The sequence below is a fragment of the Vanessa atalanta genome, chromosome 16 (genome assembly GCF_905147765.1).
Source record: "Vanessa atalanta chromosome 16, ilVanAtal1.2, whole genome shotgun sequence".
NCBI classification, from domain to species: domain Eukaryota; kingdom Metazoa; phylum Arthropoda; class Insecta; order Lepidoptera; family Nymphalidae; genus Vanessa; species Vanessa atalanta.
Genome location: NC_061886.1, coordinates 4,799,456 through 4,822,788, shown reverse-complemented (window position 1 = coordinate 4,822,788; position 23,333 = coordinate 4,799,456). Strand labels below are relative to the sequence as shown.

The 23,333-nt window shown below is 31.4% G+C and overlaps 1 protein-coding gene across 2 annotated transcripts in view; it reads left to right on the top strand.

The window, feature by feature from the left end:
* Positions 1-23,333, top strand: part of LOC125070003 (protein spaetzle 3) — a 49,778-nt gene that overhangs the window by 7,518 nt on the left and 18,927 nt on the right. The window contains exons 3-5 of one of the 2 annotated variants that reach the window (XM_047679667.1): positions 2,261-2,417; positions 14,745-15,735; positions 22,983-23,104. In XM_047679667.1, coding sequence (XP_047535623.1) covers positions 14,940-15,735; positions 22,983-23,104 — 918 coding nt within the window. In that variant the 5' untranslated portion in view covers positions 2,261-2,417; positions 14,745-14,939. Of the gene's footprint in view, positions 1-2,173; positions 2,418-14,744; positions 15,736-22,982; positions 23,105-23,333 lie in introns of those variants that run through there. The other variant, XM_047679666.1, reaches the window with a different exon arrangement.

Sequence of the window (23,333 nt, the reverse complement as noted above, 5' to 3'; positions counted from 1 at the left end):
TATGTAGTTTGTTACAATTGTCTAATATACATAATATTTATAAATCTTTTATAATATGCCGCAGCAAATAGTGTAGGCGGGTACTCCTGTTAAGTTTGGGTTTCCCAATGTCGCTATACGTCGGTCAAAGTCAACTTACAAATAAAGTGTTGGCACTTGATTACTAGTAATAATTACTTAAAAACACAGCTACATTAAAAAAAAAAATCACGTCTACACATTGAAATGACACTTGTTGCGTAAAATATATCTGTGAACATACGAATAAATGCGTATAGCTACTTTGTTCAATACTTTTTACAAATATTACTAAGTGAATTATTTCGAAGTGAAGCTGTTTGAAAGACAATTTGACGAGTTCCAGCCCTCAGAATCCTTATCTTTTGATATGGCTACAGCACCATACTATAATGTTCGGCGGCGAGTAAATCAAGTTAGACTCGGTATGAACTTGGACAAGACCGAGGTCATGTTCAACAGGCATGTCGTGCCGGGACTGATTTACGCCGAAGGGATGTCGCCTATACCGCAATATTTGAAAACAAAAGTGTGAAACGTAAATGTGAACAGACGAATGAATTTTACGGATCGGCAAACTCAGCGCAGGAAGTCCTCGCCTAGTGGACTGATGATCTGAAGAGGGTAACGGGACCTGACTGGATGCGGAAGACGAAAAACTAGGAGCTTTGACGTACTTTGGGAGAGGCATATGTCCAGTAGTGGATTGTGATTGGCTGCCGATGATGATAAGATATTTTAATTCTGAAAAAAAAAACTTTCCGTCTATGATGATTGATTACTCTTACTTGTTAGTTAGTTAAAATATACATATGTGTAGTATAATAAATTAAAACTACTGACAGCCCTAGCATAACAAGTCATTTGTATAACAGCGGATCTAAGGCTTATATGAGCGTCATTAACTGTTACAGATTCCCAATGTTATAAGAATATCAAATATTTATTCCAAAAAAGTGTATGTCGCAGCCAATTAGATTAATTTGCCTTTTAATTGACGGCCTAGTTAAGCCTAGACAGCCTTACTAAGCGGCTTCGTTCATCCTGCGGCCTGGATGACATGAGTGCTGATCTTCTATTCGTAGAATTGGGGTAATTTTCTTTAGACTCTCCTGAAAATAAAAATTACTTTGTCGGTTAGGCTAGAACGTAATTATTATTTTTTTTATTAAATTTGCGATATGTATAAGTTTAAATATGTAAAAATAGAATTAGAATAAAGGCGTACCTAGATATTTCTCTAACATTGTAGGGACTTACTTAAGGGTGGGTCATAAGTCGTCGAACGTCAAAGTTTTAAAACCTCAAAAAATGCAAATATTAAACGTAATCAAAATAAGAATATATAGTACTTACAATAACGAAAAATCATATTTATATGAATTTGAAAATAAAGTCTCTATTGCTTGTATATAGTATAGTAAGTATATTGCAGTTTTATTTTTGTGTTTATTTAGATTAGATTTTCCTTCCTTTCGAGTAACGTCCTTGGAATAAATGTACTGAAACTATTATAGCTTATCATTTAGTATAGTTACATATTTAATATATCGCAAAGGTACATAAACATTGCATACTTTGTAAGGAATACCACTACTACTAAACTTTGTAAATAATACTAATGCTATAACAATTTAAGGCCAGACTTTACAATAATATTTACTATTTAATACCACACGTTTGTTGATATCTAGTAGTGTTTAAAAATTTTGGCTATGAGCCCTTCAGATTGCATTTTTAATTACAATCATATGTAAATAGTCTTTAGCGATTTTGGACTATAAATTGGGATCTCGTTATATTTCCTTCAAATATTCAATAGAAAATAAATAAAATATATAATATATTAATATAATGTGCTTCTTTAACAATAGCGTCAGTGCGCATTGTGCATTACATTTAAGGCACAGTTGATAGTGCGAACCGCAAGCGGACTATTGGGTCCGGGAAAATGACCAGATGATCATATCGTAAAAAATGGCGTAATTCCCTGACAGCCACACACAATGCTCAAAAGAATTCGATCCGCTACAGTTTCCGCGTCCACAATTTAACCATTGATACCAGCCGGAACACATACATCATCGGAAGTTTGAAGGTTCACTGTTGACGGTTGTACACCGTACAGCTGACTGCTGACCAGTGACAATAAGACAGTCGGAGTAAAAGTACACGGTTCGCGTCATTCTAGTGTACGCGCGACCGGCTACCAGTACGCACGCGTTTACCGCTAAAAATAAAGCCCGCCAAATTCTAACGTGAACTTATTCGAAATTCAAATTGAAAACATTCCTATAAACAGTTACGTACTCTAGATTATCTGTGGACAATTATTGTTTGTTAGGGTATATAAACATTAAGGTTTAACAATTCCGTGAAGGCGTTAACGAGGAATAAAGGTAAATATATAATTATGAGAGTATAGTTTATTTAATTTACGTGTGCTTTATATATGTACTTGTTTCGTCACGTACACTAGACGTTCTTCTGTTTAATTTTATAAGGTAATGTCTTGTTTTATATTTTATTCAAAAATAGCTTAGCTTGTAAACTTACGATATAATTAAAATTAATTATATACTTTATAATTTTTCTTACGATATAAAAACATCTTGCAATATATTGAATGTAAAGTAATTACCGATAAATAATAACATGATTATTTCTGTAAGTATTATGCAATATAAAAAATGTATCCAAGAATTAATTTTACCTTAATTTAATGTCAAATGTTGTAATGCATAAACAAACTTACGTCTTAATAGCAATGGCCTTATGTCATTGGCGAAATTTGATTGGATCGGAGATTCGAGGTTTGCGTAAAAACATGTCTTCAACACATCTCCAAGGCTGTTCTAAATTGATCGAAAGAGTTAATAAGTCCAAACGGATAATAAATTTCAAGAGATAGTTTTTATATGAATTTTAATCGACTTTAACAACGATCACCATTTATTTACATTGACTTCAATGTATTCCATTTCACTGAACGTTGTTTCTTTGATTTTGTTATTTCGTGTTAAAAAATAAATTAATAACATTATTCCAATACGCTGTTTCATTGGGTTGGAGAATTTACATGTGGCAAAATTTCATCCGTTGTACGTGATGGTTTCCACTCGAGGCCGAGTGCTTGAGTTCCTTCATCTCCTAGCACGGGATGAATTATGAATACAAATTCAATCAGTAAATTAATCACGGTGGCATTTGCAATATTTGAACACTCGATCACTGATTCATCTCGCTCTAATAAACTAAATATTTAATATGAATAAATATCTCGTATTTAAGATCTCTTATCTTAAATCACAAGTAAATATCTCGTTACTAATCTATAATATTATCATAAAGGTAAAATTTGTTTGTTTGTATGAAGGAGACAATCTCCGGATTAAAAGAAAAAAAAATCTGGTAGATACCTACATTATTCCAGAGTGCTATGGGGTATACATTTTTACTTATTTCATAACATTTTCTTTAATAATAAATTGAGACAAGCCGGGGCACGGCGCTAGTCTAATACATGTACTATATTAAATCCATTACATTTTATTATCAATACTTGATATATATTCGCTTACCCACGAATATCGTATTCTATTTGTTCTTTACTAAACGATCGAATAGTTTTTTTCATCACGATTACTTAATAAATAATCACGCATCCGCTTTTAATGTTTATTTTACAAAGACAAATAATAGTATAAAAGTTATTTAATCAGTAATTAATCAAAATAACCACAATTGTCTTACATAAAATGGTTTAAGGGACTAATTTTATTTTATTTTCAGTAGGGCAACCAACAGTTGATACAATATCCCGTCAAATAAAAAAAAATACATTTCAAAATTATCTAAGCAAATGTTCTGCTATTTACAGGACTCACCACGCACTATCAGATTATCACTATTAGTATAATAAGTGCTTTTAAGTTTAATTATGACCAAGGACGTAACTCTTATTTTATTTTACTTTTTTTATGATCATTATTGTAATCGTGTCGTATCGTGTAAGGTTAATTTATAGGTAATATTGCTAAATTTTATATATATATAAATATAAATTATAAAGCAATACTCTCCTATTTATCAAATTATGTGTTTAATTAGCATACAAATTATATGCTTTGAGGCGGTATTCAGATATGATTTGTTACCTAGCTGTTACCAGAGGTTTTACTCGGATTATGCATGGTGTCGCTTTTATATAATTTACTAGAATAGCACACACACTACACTAGCACTCACACTCTCACAAACACACACGCACACACACAAACGAGCGAGCTCTACAGTTGCTGAATCGTTTTTTTGTCTTTAAATTACTATGATATTTCTTGTTTGTAATATTAACTTTAACTTTCATTAAGACATGGGCTAATTATCTTTAACTAGCGACCCGCCCCGGCTTCGCACGGGTGCAATGTGGGCAATCCCTAAGAGATAGACATATACCATCGCGGACTTTTTTGAAGACCGTTTTAAGGTGTACAATACTGAAGTACATTATTTTGATCTATCTCGTAGGGTTCAGCCAGCGTTTACAATGTAAGCGAAAAGAATTTATAAATTTACGACATCACATTAGAAACTTTTAAAATTATCAGTGTTACTTAACTATATTGTCTATGTATTATATACAAAAACCTTCCTCTCGAATCACTCTATCTATTTAAAAAAACCGCATCAAAATCCGTTGCATAGTTTAAAAGATTTAAGCATACAAAGGGACATAGCGACAGAAAAAGCGACTTTGTTTTATACTATGTAAAGAAGCCCATAAATTGATAATAGATGTTAAGTTTCACTCTTTTTTAAGGTGCAATCCCATTTAAGCAGAATAGGTACTTATCTAAAAATAATCTTTAATTTTAAATTAAATCTATTTTATAATTTCTTTATATAAGCAAATATTTGTCTTTTGCGTCAGTAAATTTATTATATTATATAAAAGGGCTGTCCATTGAAAAAAGTTTTATCGAAATCGTACTCATAGTTTCAGAGTTCAATGCATCCAATCAACCAAACTGTACCGTTATCGATCGATTATGTAAAAAATTACGTTTTATCATTGGATAATATATTCATATGTATGATAAATTAATGATTTACAAATATTGTAGTATAAAACTATTTCTTAATAATTTTATTTCATAATAAACAGTATATAGAGACGTTGATTGATTTAACTTATTAATATTTCAACGTATAATCATACACACATTATACATCAAAGAGAGATAACTGTAGAGATATTCTGTAAGATTGAACTCGAAACTCAACGCAGAGCAAATGTCTGTCAAAAATGTACATGTGTTATGATTCTAACATGCACCAAAATGCTTATCGCCGTATGTCGGTTTTAAATACTTCAACAGTAAGTTATAAAAGAATAGCAATGATTATTATTATTTAAGTATCAATATTTATACTAGATGGCTTTGTGCAAGCCCGTCTGGGTAGGTACCACCCGCTCATCAGCTATTCTACCGGTTTATTGGGTAAGTGAGCAAGTGTAACTACAGGTACAAGGAACATCTTAACTCCCAAATTTGGTGGTACATTGGGATGTGATGACCACTTAACATCAGGTGGCCCATTAGCCAGTTCGCCATGTCATAAAAACAAATTATTCATGTAAACTCAGAGCATTTAAATGTCTGATGACAAAGCATTTATTGCTTACGATAAGTGGGGTCATATCTACTTTTTATTATAAAGATATATTTATTGTGAATTGTATAATGTCAAATTAATAATATCAATACTAGATGAAAACCTGGATCCGATCAGGTAAATAAATAAAACTAAACAAATACTGTTTATCATTTATTAATAATTTGTTGTGAATAAGGTTCCATTTAGTTTACCGTACGCCTGAACGAAATAATTATTTTGAAAACTCTTACTGAACGCACCCGTAAACGTCAAACATGGCCGCCCATTGTACATCGTGTCATTGAATTTTTTGAATTTATTATCGAAATATCTCGATTATACGAATTTTACAGAAATATGTTGTCGACTGAAAAGTTATTCATTAACGATAGTTGTGAATAGGTTTCGATCGGGACTATCGTAGACCACAAGCACAACACGTAGAGCACAAAATTATTAGATGATTTCTCTAACATAGAAAATATATAAATATTTATTTGAGCGTCGAACGAATTAGGACAATCTAATTGAGGTGGCCCAGAGTACAGATGATTTTAACATTATTATTGACAAAGGATAAATGGATAGATAATGCTAATGTTAGCGTGAAATTGTTACGACAGATAGTTTATAATAAATCTAAAATCTAAATCTAGACTGATTGTAATTGTGTTTATAATTTAACTGAAATTGGTCCGTTACATAAAAAAATGTTTGTATGTATGTGCCGTTCACAATTTTTCGACCTCTTTTTTCCCATCTGACTCTATACTAAAATTACAAATGCGAAAGTAACTCTGTCTGTTACCTCTTCACGCATAAATTGCTCAACTGATTTAGATGAAATTGCTTGGTTGTTCTTAAAATTATATGGTAATATCGAAATATTTTATTATTACAAGTACTACTAATGATGATTACATCCTTCTGACCGAAATCGACCACGGTACTCTAGTTTTTGTTGGCTCATCTGCGCAAGTTATGTTATAGCTGAGGCAAGGTTGCAAACACATATACACTGAGTTTATTTTCTCTTTATTATAATATGCTGGGACGGTGATACCCTCCGGCTATCTAGAGAGTTTAGACGCAGAACCCGTTGGTATTTTCAGTACCTTGCCTGTTACTGAGAGGTTCTTAGAAGAAACACTATAGTTATTCTTACTTGAAGATCTGCAACTTTATACGCTAATTATTAATCCAACCACACAGTTGTATGTGCTACTCTTGGCATAATTTGATCTTACATACTTTTCCCCATCGAAGCATTACTTCAATTGGACAGTCCTTTTCTGGAATGAACCTTTTTGCATTGACAAATTATCAAGAAAAAAGTTGGTTGATATCAACAAAACCCAGTCCAAAAGTGACTAACTAATAATAAATAGCAAAATTCAATTGTAATTAATTTATTCTCAATCAACAAAATAAAAAACACCAGCAATTCTTCAAGGAATTACTTGGATAGCACAGATTACCAGAATGCCATCTAAAAAAATTTTATCTGACAAGTGTAAACATTTTAGCAAAATAAGGATGAAAAATAATGACAAATGTCAGCTATACATTATATATTACCGAAAACAGTCGGTTACCAACAAACAAAACCTTCTTCAAAAGTGACTAACAACAACAACAAATGCCAAATTAAAAGTATAATTAATTTATTCCCAGGATGATTCAAGGGACTACTTACCCTAAAGGGATACAAAGCTTGCGATAAGAGTACTTCAGGCGCAGGCCTGAGATTATCACCTCACTGGTCTGCTAGTTGAGTGTTAGATATTTTTCAATGTGACAATATTATTCCAAACTTTTCTAAATATTGTTATTAGGGTTGCCAACCCCAAATTTAAAAAGAAGAACTCGAATTCAGAAGAAACGGATAGATAAAACATTGAATATTCGGAGTCATGAGGCCACCCGTAACGTAAAGATTGCAATAGTGTTGTGCGAATTTAAAATACATGACATTATCAGGACGCTTTTAAAGATCAGGATTATGATAAAAAAATACTTAGGACATGTTAGGACACTACAAAAACCACATGCCCTGGAAAAATGGGATGGTTGACAACTCGGTTATAAATATGATATATTTGAAATGAACTTAATAAGTTAAATAGAAATACAATAAAACGTAAATCTCAAACGAAGATTGCGGATTCAAACCCGGACAAGCTACTGGGTTTTCATTGGCTTAATTTGTGTTTATAATTAATCTTGCGCTCAGTGGCGAAGGAAAACCTGCTAGTATCGAATGAAATGCTGCCACATTTGTATCCATGAACCCGCATTAGAGCCGCTTTCTCGAATAAACTCCAAAACGTATCCATAAGACGACTTCTCTCCTCTTAAGATAAGGTTGCCCAGCAATGGGATGTTAATTAATTGCTTATTTATTTGTTTAGAATAAGGATAAGAATATGAAAATATTTATTCAGATAAACATTGCATACTTAAAATTAGTTTAAATGTACGGAAAAACAAAACCTTCAGTACAAGAAAACAATTTTATTATTTTACTTTTTTTTTGAGTAAAAACGTAATAAGTCTTCGAAGATCTACTTGAACATTTTATATAGCAAATATACCGTGGTATAGTTTCCCATGATAAGAGTAACACACGTAATCATCAATCGACTATTACGTGATCATGATTGGCGGAACAGGGTCACGGTATACTTTGGCGCAGTCGAACAAAATTAAATATCCACAAAATGACACCAACTTTCTTTTTATTGCATATAACACTCTTGATTTAAATATAAAGTTGCTATTTGTTTTTTTATAAAATAAATGGGAAAAATAAAGATAAGTTTTTAAATTATTAAATTCTATTAGAAATGTCATTTTTTGTGTTGGCTGTGGTCTTTAATTCATTAAAAACAAATAATAAATTATATTTAATTTAAATTTGGAATTCACTGTTGGTACAATTCGTATTGCCAGTACAATTTAGACATACTTAGATGTGGCGATGATTGCTTTTATTTGCATTTTGTATTACTGCATTAATTATTCACCGGTGTTGCCATACTATAAAAAATACGATATCACTGTTTGTCACAACTATACTTTTGCAAACCGTGTCTTTTTAATATTCTATACTAATTGACTACAACGTAAGAAACTGTAACTGGGCGCCAGAGCTGCCGACACCTACATCAGCTTAGTAAAGCTTTGATTATTCAATACATGGAAAATTACACATTTAACGGGATTTCTGGTATTTTTCATGTTGGAAAACTTTTAAAATACCCTTTTCCTTACTAAACCAATTAAACCAATTTTTTTTTTGTTGAGTTTAACCCACTCGAACAATTTTATAAATATGTATGGTCCTGCATAAATCCTTTGTCGTATAAAAGTATTCCTCAGATATTGTATAGTCACATTTTATGATCGTATAGTATTACAAGTAATAACTTATAATTTTTATGACTGCAATAAAAAATATTTGAAGCATTCGTATTCACGGTCACTGTTACATTCCAATGAGTAAGTATTGCTCGAAATAAAGTGACAAGGTCGTTATCTGACTGAATACTTGCTTATTTATATATATATAAAAAATCATACTTTTTTATACATTTACTGTATACATACTATACATTAATAATTTTTATTTATTGCCCATAATATACATTTCCTGAATTTACATAATTGTAAGGATATAATGCATAATGTATATATTTGGGATACTCAGAATTTGGGGCCATCTTAAAACATCTTAAAAATGAAATAACAAATCAAAGAAAAACGATTTTTTTTTTTTGAGTACTCTTTGTTGGGATGTGTCAACCCACGTTGACCATATCATTAATGTAGGTTTCCTAGGTATTCGAAGGTATAGTATTTATAATTTATAGACTTACTTCTGGGTGGCTATAAAAAAAATTACCTATTTTTAAAGTAATATTTTGGTGACCGGACTTACATAAGACACGGAAACGTTTAAAAAAATTATTTAAATTAATATAAAACATAAAAAAAATGAACAGCAACAGAAGAAAAACTACACTATAAATTAAAATATCTATAGATATAACAAAATTGGAGTGTCTGTAATATTAAAATAACAGATTTTTACTAAATGGATATGTATGTATACATACATTACATACACATGGTACATATACCAAAACAATTTTTTTTACAATTTTTGTCTGTCTTTTTGGTTTGGCTAATCTCTGGAACGGCTGGAACAATTTTGACGGGACTTTCACTGGCAGATAGTTCATGTAATAAGGAGTAACTTAGGCTACTTTTATTTTAGAATTATATATAAAATAATAATAAAGTCACGCTGCTATGTCCAAATACTGTTCCTCCCACCACCGACTTAATATCACAAAAGCTGCTTATACATAATTAGTAAGTTATAGTAAAATCTGCGAACTGAACAACAGCTTTTTTAAATTCAAACGCGCACAAAGTCGCGGGCACAGCTAGTAATATATAAAATACGAAAAAATAAAATCAAAATAAAACGTCTGAAGATCCGGGTAATGCTAAGTACGATAGTGCAAGGAATACCAGAGTCCTGACCATGACACAAAAAATGTTAGCTATAATTGAAAAAAATATTGTACCGGAAATTTTGAGAGTATTTTTTTCAACATTCTCTTTACGTATGCAAAAGGTACGTATTTTAATCGAAGTATCCCTTTCAGAACAACTGCTAACAACTATAATTAAGGAGGTATATTTTAATTAATTTTAACTGTGCGTTTAAAAAACTTATGAAACGATTAGTTACTGACTTTAAATTTTCAACTTTTTACATATGTAAATGTATGTAAATAAAGTACCGCCGATCTAGAATGTCGATGAAAGGTACCCATTCCCCATCAAACCCATACCTTACCAATAGAACATTTTAAATTATTACTAATAGGTAGGCATCGATTTACTTATGCAAATAACGTGTCCTTTGTAACTAAATTATTGTAGTTGGATTTTTTTTTGGCACCTAATAATAAATCATCCGCATCTAATTCAATACAGATGCTATTGAAAACTTTAAAACCTACGCACCTCTTAAATTTTATAAAATAAATAAACAAATAATAGATTCAAAAATAAAAACTAAAAACATACTTTTATGAATAGCGATTAAAATTATAAAACAAAATTATTTATTGTATTATCCTCTTATAATCTTTTAACCAAAAGTGTTGTCATACGACACCACATTAAAGTGTAAGTATCTAGATTATACACTTATCGTATTTACTTGTGGCAACACTGGGTACTGCCACTTGTAGTGTTCTGTTAGGCTATTACGGTTAAAGCATAGTAACTGTTGCTATCAAATATTTGTTGCGGTTGTTATGCTCTAACCGTAACAGCCCCACTGGTTTAAAGGTTAGATACCTGTTAGATCTCATCACTAAGCTAAAAGTCGTTCCTGCTTCATTCGGACACTATATTACGTTTTGTAATTCATCTTGATAATAGTGTTTAAATTTGTAAATCAATTGTTATATCTACGGTAGCTTTTTGCGCTGATCAGGAACAAACGTTAATTACGTTAGCAAAAAATATCAAAGTTGACAATCTGGTTATTAATTGAGCTGTTCAAAGTTCTGTGTCATTGTCTATTGTATTTGTATTGTTAAAAAATTAAGGTAATTATTATTGAATTTTCAATTAACTTTATTCGAATGTAGATAACTAACAATATTAAAAAATCACCTTTTATTAATAAAAAAAGTAGTTAGTTACTAATCACTTCGACGGTATGTTTTTATAATAGAAAACATATATTTCTAACACAGCAAAAAAGTATTACTTGTAGACTGCTACAATAAAACAATATAATTACAAGCAATTACAACCTTCAGATTGATCGTGGCGCTAAGAAAATATTACATATAATAAAAGAATGACAGGCAGTTAATTTATATATAAAATATTGTTATTAAATCATTTATTGAGGAAGTGTTTGGATTTGAGTAGAAGCCATAGATATTTTAAAGTTTTGCCTGTATCTCTGTGTGTGTGTATGTTGACGTAAATCGTAACCAATAGCAAACTGGTCAACATACTTTATTTGTTTTTATTTTTCATCTTGTGGTCGACGAAAAAAGATCGCGAAGAACAAATGTGTCTATTAAAATTGTCACTCATCTCATCTCAACGATCCCTGAAATAGCTGAAAACCAGCTTACCACGAAAAACAATCGAAATATTAAGCACAACAGTCGTAATAATCTAAGAAAACCTTTCCTTATAACTAACACATTGCACCAATATCTAAGTGAAATAAAGGTAAGTGAATGTACCGACTATTTACAAATTTCGAATCGAAAATGAAGTTTGTCTAAAATACTGGCAACATTTCCCCTTTGTACAGCCAAACACATACATTAAGGAAGCTGCCAGCTCTTAAGTCACCTGTTGACTCAAATCAAATCAAAATATACTTTATTCAATCAGACTTTTGTAAGTACATTTAAATCTACATTTTATAGAATTGTTTTAAATGTAAACCTACCGTACTCAATAAAAACACTTGAAGAAAGTTACAACTAGTGAAACATAAGTGTAATTAGAACACGACTGCCTAAAGATATAAGTTTCAGGATTCATGTATAAATATCTAGTATACATATACAAAACAACTGTTATGTATATGTATCTAACGTCTAGGTTAAGGATACTAAGCAACAAAAAAATAACCCTTATGGTTAAATAAATAATGATAAAAGATATATGTATTCGAGTTTATTTATTCAACTACGAGTATAACTTTAAAATGCCTGAAAATATTGTTACGTTGTGTATATCGTTAGAATCCTTACATCATCCGGAGCGACAGTGGTTTTTATTAATTAATTCGTTCATTCAGAGCAAAAGATCGAAATTCAATTGAATACAAAAAGGACAACTCAAAAAAACTGCCAAACGCGCAAAAGTTTTTGGTGAAATAATTACGTATGAGAGCAAAACTAAGTAACTTCATTTATAGAGTAATTTTTGTTGGCTTACAACAAAGGGACATAAGAAGTTATATTTTTTGTGGCACTTATTCCTTTTCAAATTAGAACACAACGATACAAATTTAAATAGAATAATAGCGAAAGAAGTCTAGAAAAAACTATGTTACGATGTATTGGATCGGGAATTTTCCCACTTAAATATAACGTTGAAATAAAAAGTTAAAAGAATGTAAAAAGTACCTATTCAGAATACTTTATAAACAATGTGATCGATTATGAAACTCTATTGTTTTCTGTGCTACATATTACTTATATAACTCGTTTTGATGTCACATTTTCAAGTAAATCTTGAAGTCTTTAAAATGTAGAGCGTCGAGAAAGCATATATTTTAATTCTAGAATTTTCTTTTTAAATTTAAAAGAAAAATTTCACTCACTGTCGTAATTTGTAGTGATTTTCATGAACCAAATTGAAATGAATCGCAGAGCGTTGTATCATGAGAAATTAAGTTAAATAGTTTGAAAGTTATTTCCAATGGAGATACTTTTATTTTATTATAAAATGTTTAGTTTGTCTTATTATGTGATAAGATGACGAATACATATACATGAATAACTAACTAATACCTCGCACGTCTTGCAATAAATGTTCGAATATTTTACGGTAAACAAATATCGAAAGAACACGTGCGTCACCAGTTGTTCTGCTCTGGTAAGTTCAGTAACAGACTGAAAATACCTCATTGCTAAACTAAGGCTCATCTCCTTTTTTAATAGAGGATTTGGTGTTTCCTCCAAACACTACTCCAAAGTAAGTTGGTGAATACTGCATTGATATTATGCAAACAATTTTTATGGAAATACCAAACAATTGTACAAAGTTTCAATTCGAACGTGTTAACGAAATAAAAACACATAGAGTACGAACATTATAAAGAAATATTTTTCAAAATTTCAAAAGACTCATTGAAATAAAATTTATTCATAAAAAGTATCTTCTCCGACATTTGCTTCTTCCTAATTCATGGATAGATTTAAACGACAACGCCCATATACGCTTAGCAGTTAAAATTTTTGTTTGCAAGGTTAAATGTATCTAAACAATAGATTACATTTTCGTCTAAGTTTCCTTCAAAAGGCATGTTACCGTCCACGTCTATGACACATACATTTTGACATGTACTGTCGTGAAGCTGATGCTCTTCGATGATAGTGGTCGCGTCAGACGTGCGAGGACAACACGAATATTACACAAACGAAAATTTATAACCATATGAGCTGTTGCATCCTTGTTTTAGAACACGTGCACAATGTACATAGATATTGTTCAATAACATGATTCTTATATAAAAATGGCTGGATCAAGGCTTGAAGATTTTAAACGATTTTGTGCGTTAGTACGCCGAGACAATAGAAATACATTTACTTTTATCGATGATTAAAATTTTTTTTTTTGCATAATAATTCTGTAAAACGTAGTTTTATCAAATATTTAAAAAAAAGTTAAATTAAAACATAAAATTGTACCAAGATTATTATATGAACAAACGCGTTCTCTTCTGAGGATAATATTAGAAGCTTATTGCTTTCCAATTGGGATTTGTTGATATGTGACATCGGATTATCGGTGAATTAACAAATTATTTATTGAAATTCATGAAATTAATAAAAACGTTAATATATGAATTCGAAACAAAGACGAATGAAGCAACTATTATAAGTATTAGTGAGAAATTAAGAACAAGTAACTATTGTATATACAAGGACAAAGGCGAATGTTTCATCTTAAGATCGGTTTTTCCCTATTTCGGTACCAAAAGCATCTGCAATCGACGTTCGTTGATCACGACTTGTGCCTTTAAATACGAATGCCATTTGTAAAGTGGCAAGGATATCACGAAACGAGGGAAATCCAGCTATAAACCTTTGTATGCGACCATACAAACTGGTTCAGTTGGCGCCGATATCATAAGTTTAAATCTAGGCAATATTATCATTCAAGAATAGATTGTAACAGAGTTTAATTTGCGATACTTATTAAAATATAAAGTTACGTTGTACGGTAATTTAAAAATGTAATACGATTAAACTTTGTATATAATATGTATTAATTTGTTGCAGGTAAACGCGGTGCACGTATTTGAAAGTGATTCAGTGAAATATAGTGGCAGTGTAGTGTATTCTTTGTTTTTACAATGAGAAGACGCTCGCGCAGCTGACTATCCCACGCTGCTTACATTATTATGCAAGCGCGATCGTAATAGCGCATAAATATTTGAGTTGACATTTAAGGCAATGTCGAGCGGATATTGAATCATGGCTTTGGCGAATTTTACGGTGGCCAGTCTCAATGCTGCAACACCTGCGCTCGCGGCAACATCGTCTGCCCCTTTGCGAGTACAACTAGATGATCTTCTTTATTCTCCTGAAGAACACCAACCAGAATACGCAGCACAGTACACTGGCAACGAACCCTTCATACCACCCCCTAATATACAACAGCCAAGAAAATCAAAGGTTAGAAAACGTGCTGGTACAGCGTATCTGCCTCCACCTAACCAATTCACACATTATCCACAACAAAATAATGTTCCTCAAAATCCTTTTAATAGTCAGCTACATACACAAATATACCAACAAAATACGAGACTCGACTTACAAATAGAAAATCAACGAGTTCATGACATCAATGCAAATTATGATAATACAGGACAATATGTTCATGATCCCGCTGGCGATTACGACTATGCACAAAGAAAGAATGGAAAAAATGCAGGGCAACGACCACCTTATAATCCAGGTTATGCGGATGTACCTTTTATGCCAGCGACCACAACTGGTCCACCATCTAGTCGAAGGTTTGATGGCGTCTCAAACCAAAACTTTAATATTGTAAGTGGTCCTGCGACACCGTCAACTCAATCGGCATCGCGGAAGCAAAATGAGGCTGGAAATAAAATTAGTGGTAATAGTGGTACAAATGGACAAATACCTCCGGATCGCCCTCGAGGCTTCACTAAAGTAGAAACAGGCGGTTCAGGAGGTAAAACACAACTACACGCTATACTCGACTACGACGACGACGATTACTATGAAGACGTACCGGGATCAGGTAATTGTTCAAAATATTTCACACATAATATGTTAAGTATTAGACATTCATTTATGTCTTATTAAAGATTATTGATTGATATAAATTGCTTAGATACGTTACAATTAGATTGTTATCCGCTAAATAGTTTTAATACCTACCTACAAGACATTGAATTTGCACGATCGGTCCAATTACTTCCACTATCAGTCGATAGCAGGCAGCCTTCGGACACGGCTTAAGATCAAAAATAACAGCGAACTTAATAATTGATTTATATAATTACGATATAATATTTATAATAAAGTATCAAATGCGAAGCGTATGTTACATATATTCAGAATAAAACTACGATTACTTTATTACGATTGCCATGCACTATTCTATATCCAAGGTCGTTGCTGTTAAATATATCGCTAACTCTCTTGCCTTAGCTCTTACTCAAAAGCCTTCGATCGTTTTAATACCGACTAGCCAATGCCATACAAACAATGAATAGTCTACCGCAGACGTTGATACATGATTGTTTACAATGTTCTATAAATGTAGATTTAAGGTTACGAATTATATAACCTGATCACTACTTTCCATTTTGCTGATATCACATGAGATAATTGCAAATTTGATTAAGATAATATCGCTTGGGTCTTGTGTACCGGCGTTTTCTAATGAACTTTCCAAAGTTCATTCCATGTCCACATGGAATTAAAGTTTTGTAACTATTCTCAGAAATATTTAATCTCTTAATAATGCGTAAAACTTGTTATAGTTTTATTACAATTAGTTTATAGTTATTGCTTTGTACAAATATTTTTGAGGAGGTAAAATATACGTTTTTATTTAGATATTGCTTAACTAGCAGCCAGTTTTCATCAACAGCACAAACGGTTATTAACATACGTGTTTATGTGTTAAAGATTGCGTGTAAGCGTCTTTACTTTTAAGACAGTGTGTATAAAAACATCAGTACCGACCTTGGTTTCACTTTCAAGCGTATTATCTTCGAGAGGACGGGTTAAATTTACGTCACTTTCACATGAAACTCTTAAGCTGGTTTCACACGAATCGTATGATGTATAGTGTGAAATGCTCATTTTAATAGTGTGCTATATGTTTTTACCAAATTTGATTACAGTAATATCCTCTACACATTTAAACAAAGCTCCTGTTAAGCACTTTATTTGAATGTTAAAATAGACATAATTGAACGGCGACAATGTTATACAAGAATATTTTATCAAACCTATTTGTACACGTAGTGGTAGGTACTTTGTTGTAGACGATTTTTGTATATTATTTTTCTTTATATTTATAACGTACATTTAAGATATTTAAAACAAACATTATTAAGTATAAAAAATATTTTTCAAAATCAATAATGATTTTAAAAAACAATACAAGATCAAGAAATCTGTTTGTTCGTAATACTGTTCGATTACAGTGAAACTAGTTAGCCAGCGAAGTCCGAAACGTTTTATTTTTTTTTTATCAACTATGCTGCAAAGCTATATGTCAAAATAAAAATACAAACTAGGCACATATTTTCACACTGCCAGTGTCCTGATATTATTTATAATAATCTTGCACATTATCGCCTTTTCATCTAGACATCTATTTATTTTTAAATAAAATAATATATCTAGTACTTTCCGTATAAATTACAAAAACAGCCAAATTCTTTTCACATAAGAAGAAGGTTTTAAGCTTATTCTATTATGTTGTTAACCAGCAAGTTAAACTGACATTTGATAGGATTTCACTTCGTACATGCAGATTTCCTCACGACTTTTTGTATAGAAAACATAAATATTTGTTATTTACTATTCAAAAACATTGCTATTGAAATGACTTGTCTATTTAAATTATTAGCTTCGTGTGGAATAATAATATATATCATGTATTTTATTCGATAGAAAACAATGGTTTGAATAAGAATATTTTGTATAAGACTTTCTTAGAAATGCGTAGTAGCCTCTGAATAATAATTTTTGTATTTATTTAGTGAATTGCGAATAGAATATACGCACTTGGTTTCCATTTAATAGTTTTGCTTTATTTATAAATGGACTCGTTAGTTTAATAGCTTGCTAAAACCCTGCCTGGATGCCTTCTTCTTAGGCAGTTAAGTCTTTTTAATATTCAATTAGGGAGACTTCATTTGATGAAATACAAGCTATCCGACCCCTCTTCACACGGGTATAATCAGGACCGGATCTACCATTTGGCTTTTTGAGCTTCAGCCCAGGACCCGGTGGATTCAAGGGGACCCCAGCTAAGTCAAGTCAAATGTCTTAGGCGGGTCCCTACGTAGTGTTAACCCAGGGCTCTCTAAACTTACGGTCCGGCCCTGGGTATAATGAGGGTCTATATACAACTTCCAGATTAAAGAACAAACAAAATGAAAAATTCTTCTATAATATGAATGTATAAAACTCCCTCTTGAATCACTCTGTTATTGATGGAAATTGCATTAAAACCCGTTGCGTAGTTTAACAGATCTAAGTAATTTTAAGGAAAAACTAAAAAAAGAGACAAAGCTTTATAATATTACTACACTTATTATTTACTCGTGCAAGCATTGCATATATGTTTCGTGATTTGTTGGATAGTTTATAATTTTGTGATTTATATATAATTGAATTTAAATGAATTGATCCATCAAAAATCAGACTTATTAAGGTAAGCTTGAAAAAAGAAAAATAACACTTTACCAGCAGCTACGACCTAGTTACAATTGTATTATATTTAGAGATTAAAGCAAAATGACAACGAGAATAATAGACTAATTTACTCACGAAAACCGACTGACCAACGAATACAAATAACTTATTTGACTAAGAGCCCTTTCAAATACCGACCTTACTTTAGGTGACTATACTGGACCTGTTTCTTTATGTATTTATTCATTACATAGATACAGAGTAAACCTTATTTAAACATACTAGTGGTCGCTTGCGGTTACATTCGCATTTTAGAGGTTGATCGTCAGGCTTACATCAGTCATAAAAAGACCCTATGTCCGTCCTTGGGGTTCAAAGTTGCTTCATAGTAGTTTCCATCAAATTGGTTTCCATCAAGATCTACTTTCGCTCTTATTATAAATAAGTATTAATTGATTGATTCAAGTATTTAAATAAAATTTTACTTCAAAGTATCAGAAACAAAATGTTGCTAAAAAAATAAGTACAATTGAGATTACGAGATATTCGTAACTTTTTTGTTTTTATAGTAAGCTAAACAAGCTGAATTTCGAATTTAATATGGTAGGAATCAATTTCGTATTTGCGGCTAATAGTGAAGCCCTTATCGATTTCGGCCGAAGTGGCGCCCATTTTCAAAGGAGATATTATAGACCTAGAGTGCATGCGTAAACAAAAACATCGGTTTCACTTAAATATTTATATTAGCATTTTATATTAATACTATGTTTGTCAATATTGATCAAATAACTAAATAAATAAGTAAGCAGAGAATTGGAGGAGGTTTTATAACTGAATCAAAATACAAGACATAATAAAATATTACAATACAATTTTATTTTCTGATCAGACGCAGTTCCAACGATTTTATTGTTTTAAACACCGGGAGCTCGAGAGAATCGAGATAATCGAGATATCGATTTTACCATAAAAATATCATTATCGTTTATTTGCCTTATTAACTTGAATTGTTGAAATCATTAAAAACTATATAATTTTATACTTATATAAGTGATATAATTTTGCACTGTACACGATAACAATATATTTTTAAATATGTATTGTGCTCGTACTAGGATACGCCAACTGTTTATTTTAGTAGTGTAACACTTGTCATGATTAACTGACAGACGTCGATAGGAAGGAATTCTCTCAACGGCTGGACAATAAGCTCCATATTAAACTACTTGGTGGTATGGCTTTATGAAAGCCTGTCTGGATTGGGTACCACCCATCCTTATTATACCGCCAAACAGTAAAAGATAGTATTGTTTTGTTCCGGTTTGAAGGGTGGGAGAGCCAGTAATTACAAGGAATATAAAATCTTTGTTCCCATGATAGGTTTCGTATTCGTGATGTAAGGGATGGTTATTACAGTGGCAATTTCTAAGGGCAGTGATGACCACTACTATCAGGTCATTTGCCAGTCTGCCTATCTACTTTAATTACATGTAGTAAACACCAGTATCATATAATATAATATAATTATCTAATATTCGTGTCATTATTACACACATACTTGATGTAGCTTTATCTGGCCAATGATACAATTTTAAAATAAAAATTATGATTAATCAATTTAATTTTTGTTTTTAATAATCCTTAAATTTTAAATACCTAAAAGAGCTCTCGTTGACTTTAAATCGATTTTTCTCAAAACATAGATATCAGATTTGTATTATTCTTAACTGAGTATACAAGACATAAACCACTAATTAAGCACAAAAAACTCACTAGTATTAACTAATATTGTATTAAGATCCACAGCCACTGAATCTTTCATTGATTATACAAACACATGTGTATTTTAAATGTAAATTGCGTATTCAAAAGAGCAAGAGAACGGATTTATATTGTGCATTAAAAATAAAAATATTATATAACTAGATGCGCTTCGAAGTTTCACCTTTTTGAAATTTAGACTATTGACGTGACGAGCGTTCATGTTCTAATTTCAAATAAGTCGATAATTAAAAAAAAAAAAAGTCATTAATTTTAAATCATATGTCATTTAAGATCAGAGACGACCGAATCTGTTCTACAAACATACTTTGATTTCACTCTCATTTACATCATTATGATAATTAAGTGTTTTGTAATATCAAATGGCATTGACCGGCGAATCGGAAGCTAGGTCATATAAATATCACACGACATATAAGATTGATTTCGATATGTTTAAAATTTTATTTTTAAAACCAAATCTGATTTATAATATATGACCATAGCAACAATATATTCGTCATAGAATTGTAATATTTCCACGTGTAAAGTGTATATTTATTTTAGCCTCTTTACATATATTTAAATATTTAATTGTGCTTAATTTTCTATTATCTTCTATAGCCGTTAATATTTATAAAAACTTTTATATTATATTCTTGTTTAAAATTTTGCGTTCGTTTTATTTTTAACATTTCGTTAGCTATACGAATTTGAGTTATAAATATATTGTGATACCGATTGCAGGCTAGGTTTTGTTACAACTTATACGTATTTATCTATGTCATTCTCATGAATAGTTCAAATTAACCCTGGATATAATTTTTGATCCATTTCCGACCAGCTTCGGTTTCGCAAGTATAAATATAATTTCACTTAGCACTCAGTAACGTAGCTTTCTATCAGTGAAAAAAATTGTACAATTGGGTCATTTGTTCCAGAAATTACCACCAACATACAAACAAACAAATTTTTATCTATTTATTTTATTAGTAAAGATACCATAAGGTTTATATTAGAGACTAGCTGTGCCCGCAACTTCGTGCGTGTTTGAATTTAACAAAAAAAATATTGTTGTACTCCTTGTTACATAAGCTATCTGCCAGTGAAAATCCCGTCAAAATCGGTCCAGCCGTTCGAGAGATTTGCCAGAACAAACAGACAGACAGACAGACAAAACTTATAAAAAAAATTATAGATATTTAGTAAAAAGCTGTTATTTTACTATTACAAACTGACACTCCAATTTTATTATATGTATATAGAAGAGCAAGAAATCTAACATACCTCATATTATCAATTAATATGTTAGTATTGATCTTTTTTTATATATTATATTTAGACGAGCAAACAAAATATGGATCGACTGATGGGAAGTGGTCACAACCGCCCAGGTCGAGCCACCTGATGGCAAGAGGTCATTTTCCATAGAAATTGGCGCTATCATAAATATTAATCATTTTTTACATGCGCTACCAACCTTGGGAGCTAAGATGTTATGTCCCTTGTGCCTGTAATTACTGATTGACTAAAACTCTGTTATTAAAATGTTGGAAGAGAATAATTACTCAGTACATTGTTTCTTTTCCGAACTCGTAGTCGCTTTACTTTTAATTCGATAAGTGATTTTATGAGCCTACTTGAATAGACGACATTTTAATTGTTATTTGCTTAGTTTTGGGAAAAAAAATACACAGAAAGAAAAATGCAGTCTAATCGCCTAGCTGACTCTAACCTACTTGAAAATGTCTTTGCAAATTTTTTGGTTTCCCACTACTTTCCACTATAAAGGTTATTTAGGTGCGAAGCTCTGACGTAATAAACGTAGCTCGCAACTATGTATCCTAAATAAGATCTAGAACTTTCGTAACCTCTGACCACAATCTGACGCACCCATGTTATGAAACGTCTACCAACCAACGAGATGTCACACAATTTACAAATAGCTTTTACTTATCGTCTAGATGTCTGTGATCTACTTAAGCCGTCTAGCTTTATAGATTTCTAGCGTTTCATCATCGAAATATCTCTATTAAATAAATGACATCGTCTTGAAACTTATGCGCAGATTTAAATGATACATACATTGAAATTTATATTTTAAAGAATTTTTGCTTTTTGCTTTGGAGATTTTTTATACAAATTTACTTAAATAGTAATAGTACTTAAAATTAACGAAGTATTCCATAATTAATTTAATTGTAGTTAAGTAAAAAGTATACAGCATGTAAATGTACCACTGCTGGGCTAAGGCTTCTTTTCCTTATTGAGGAAAAGATGTGCAACTTATTCCACCACGCTGCTCCTATACGGTTTGGTCAACATACAGTGCAAGTGTCCTCACTGCCAAACTCAAAAAGAATTATAAACACAAATAAATCATATGAACACTGAGTGATCCAAGGATTTACCCGCCGCCTTCTGTTATAATTAAATTAAAATCTATTGGGCCACTTCAGCTCTCTTGAAGCTAAACTGTAACAAATTTGTAAGAAGTAATTTGTATAATATTACTTTTTTTTAATACAACAAATGACGTGTAGTCACCACAGCCCGTATATACTGCAAAAATATGAACCATCATTAAGATGGTCAATTCCCGAAACTACGGAACCAAAATATTATGTCCCTTGTGCTCGTAACACTAGCTCACTCAAGGTGAGTGAAAACCGGAACAAAACAAAACTATCATGTATATATTATATGTATGTATTGCTGTTTGTTGGTAGAATATGTTATGAATAGATTACCTGACCTTCTAGGTTTGCACCAAGCCCTACAACAAATTTAGGTATTAATCAAATCGTTTAAAATATACATTATTAATTTAATTTCTATAATTTTCAGATTCGGGTCAGCCGGCAGTAACGCCTCTACAGGGTCCTATTTTATTACGCAATGGTTCCGTACCCGTCGTGCCTCTAACCTCCTATCCTACAGTCAACAATGGATCATTCTACCAAATACCTGTAAGCATTACACAGATTATATCAAGTATTCTAATCCCATTTCAAAATTATGTGTAGATTAACGCATTAAGACTTACACAAAACAAAGACAATGTCAAACAAATGTGTTCAAACAATGTAAAACAAAAAATATTCCGTTTATTTTTTTTCGATATAACTAAAAGATAAAGGTAGATCAGTGAAGGTTTTAACCGAAACTTGATACAGCACCAATCGATTTATATATCAT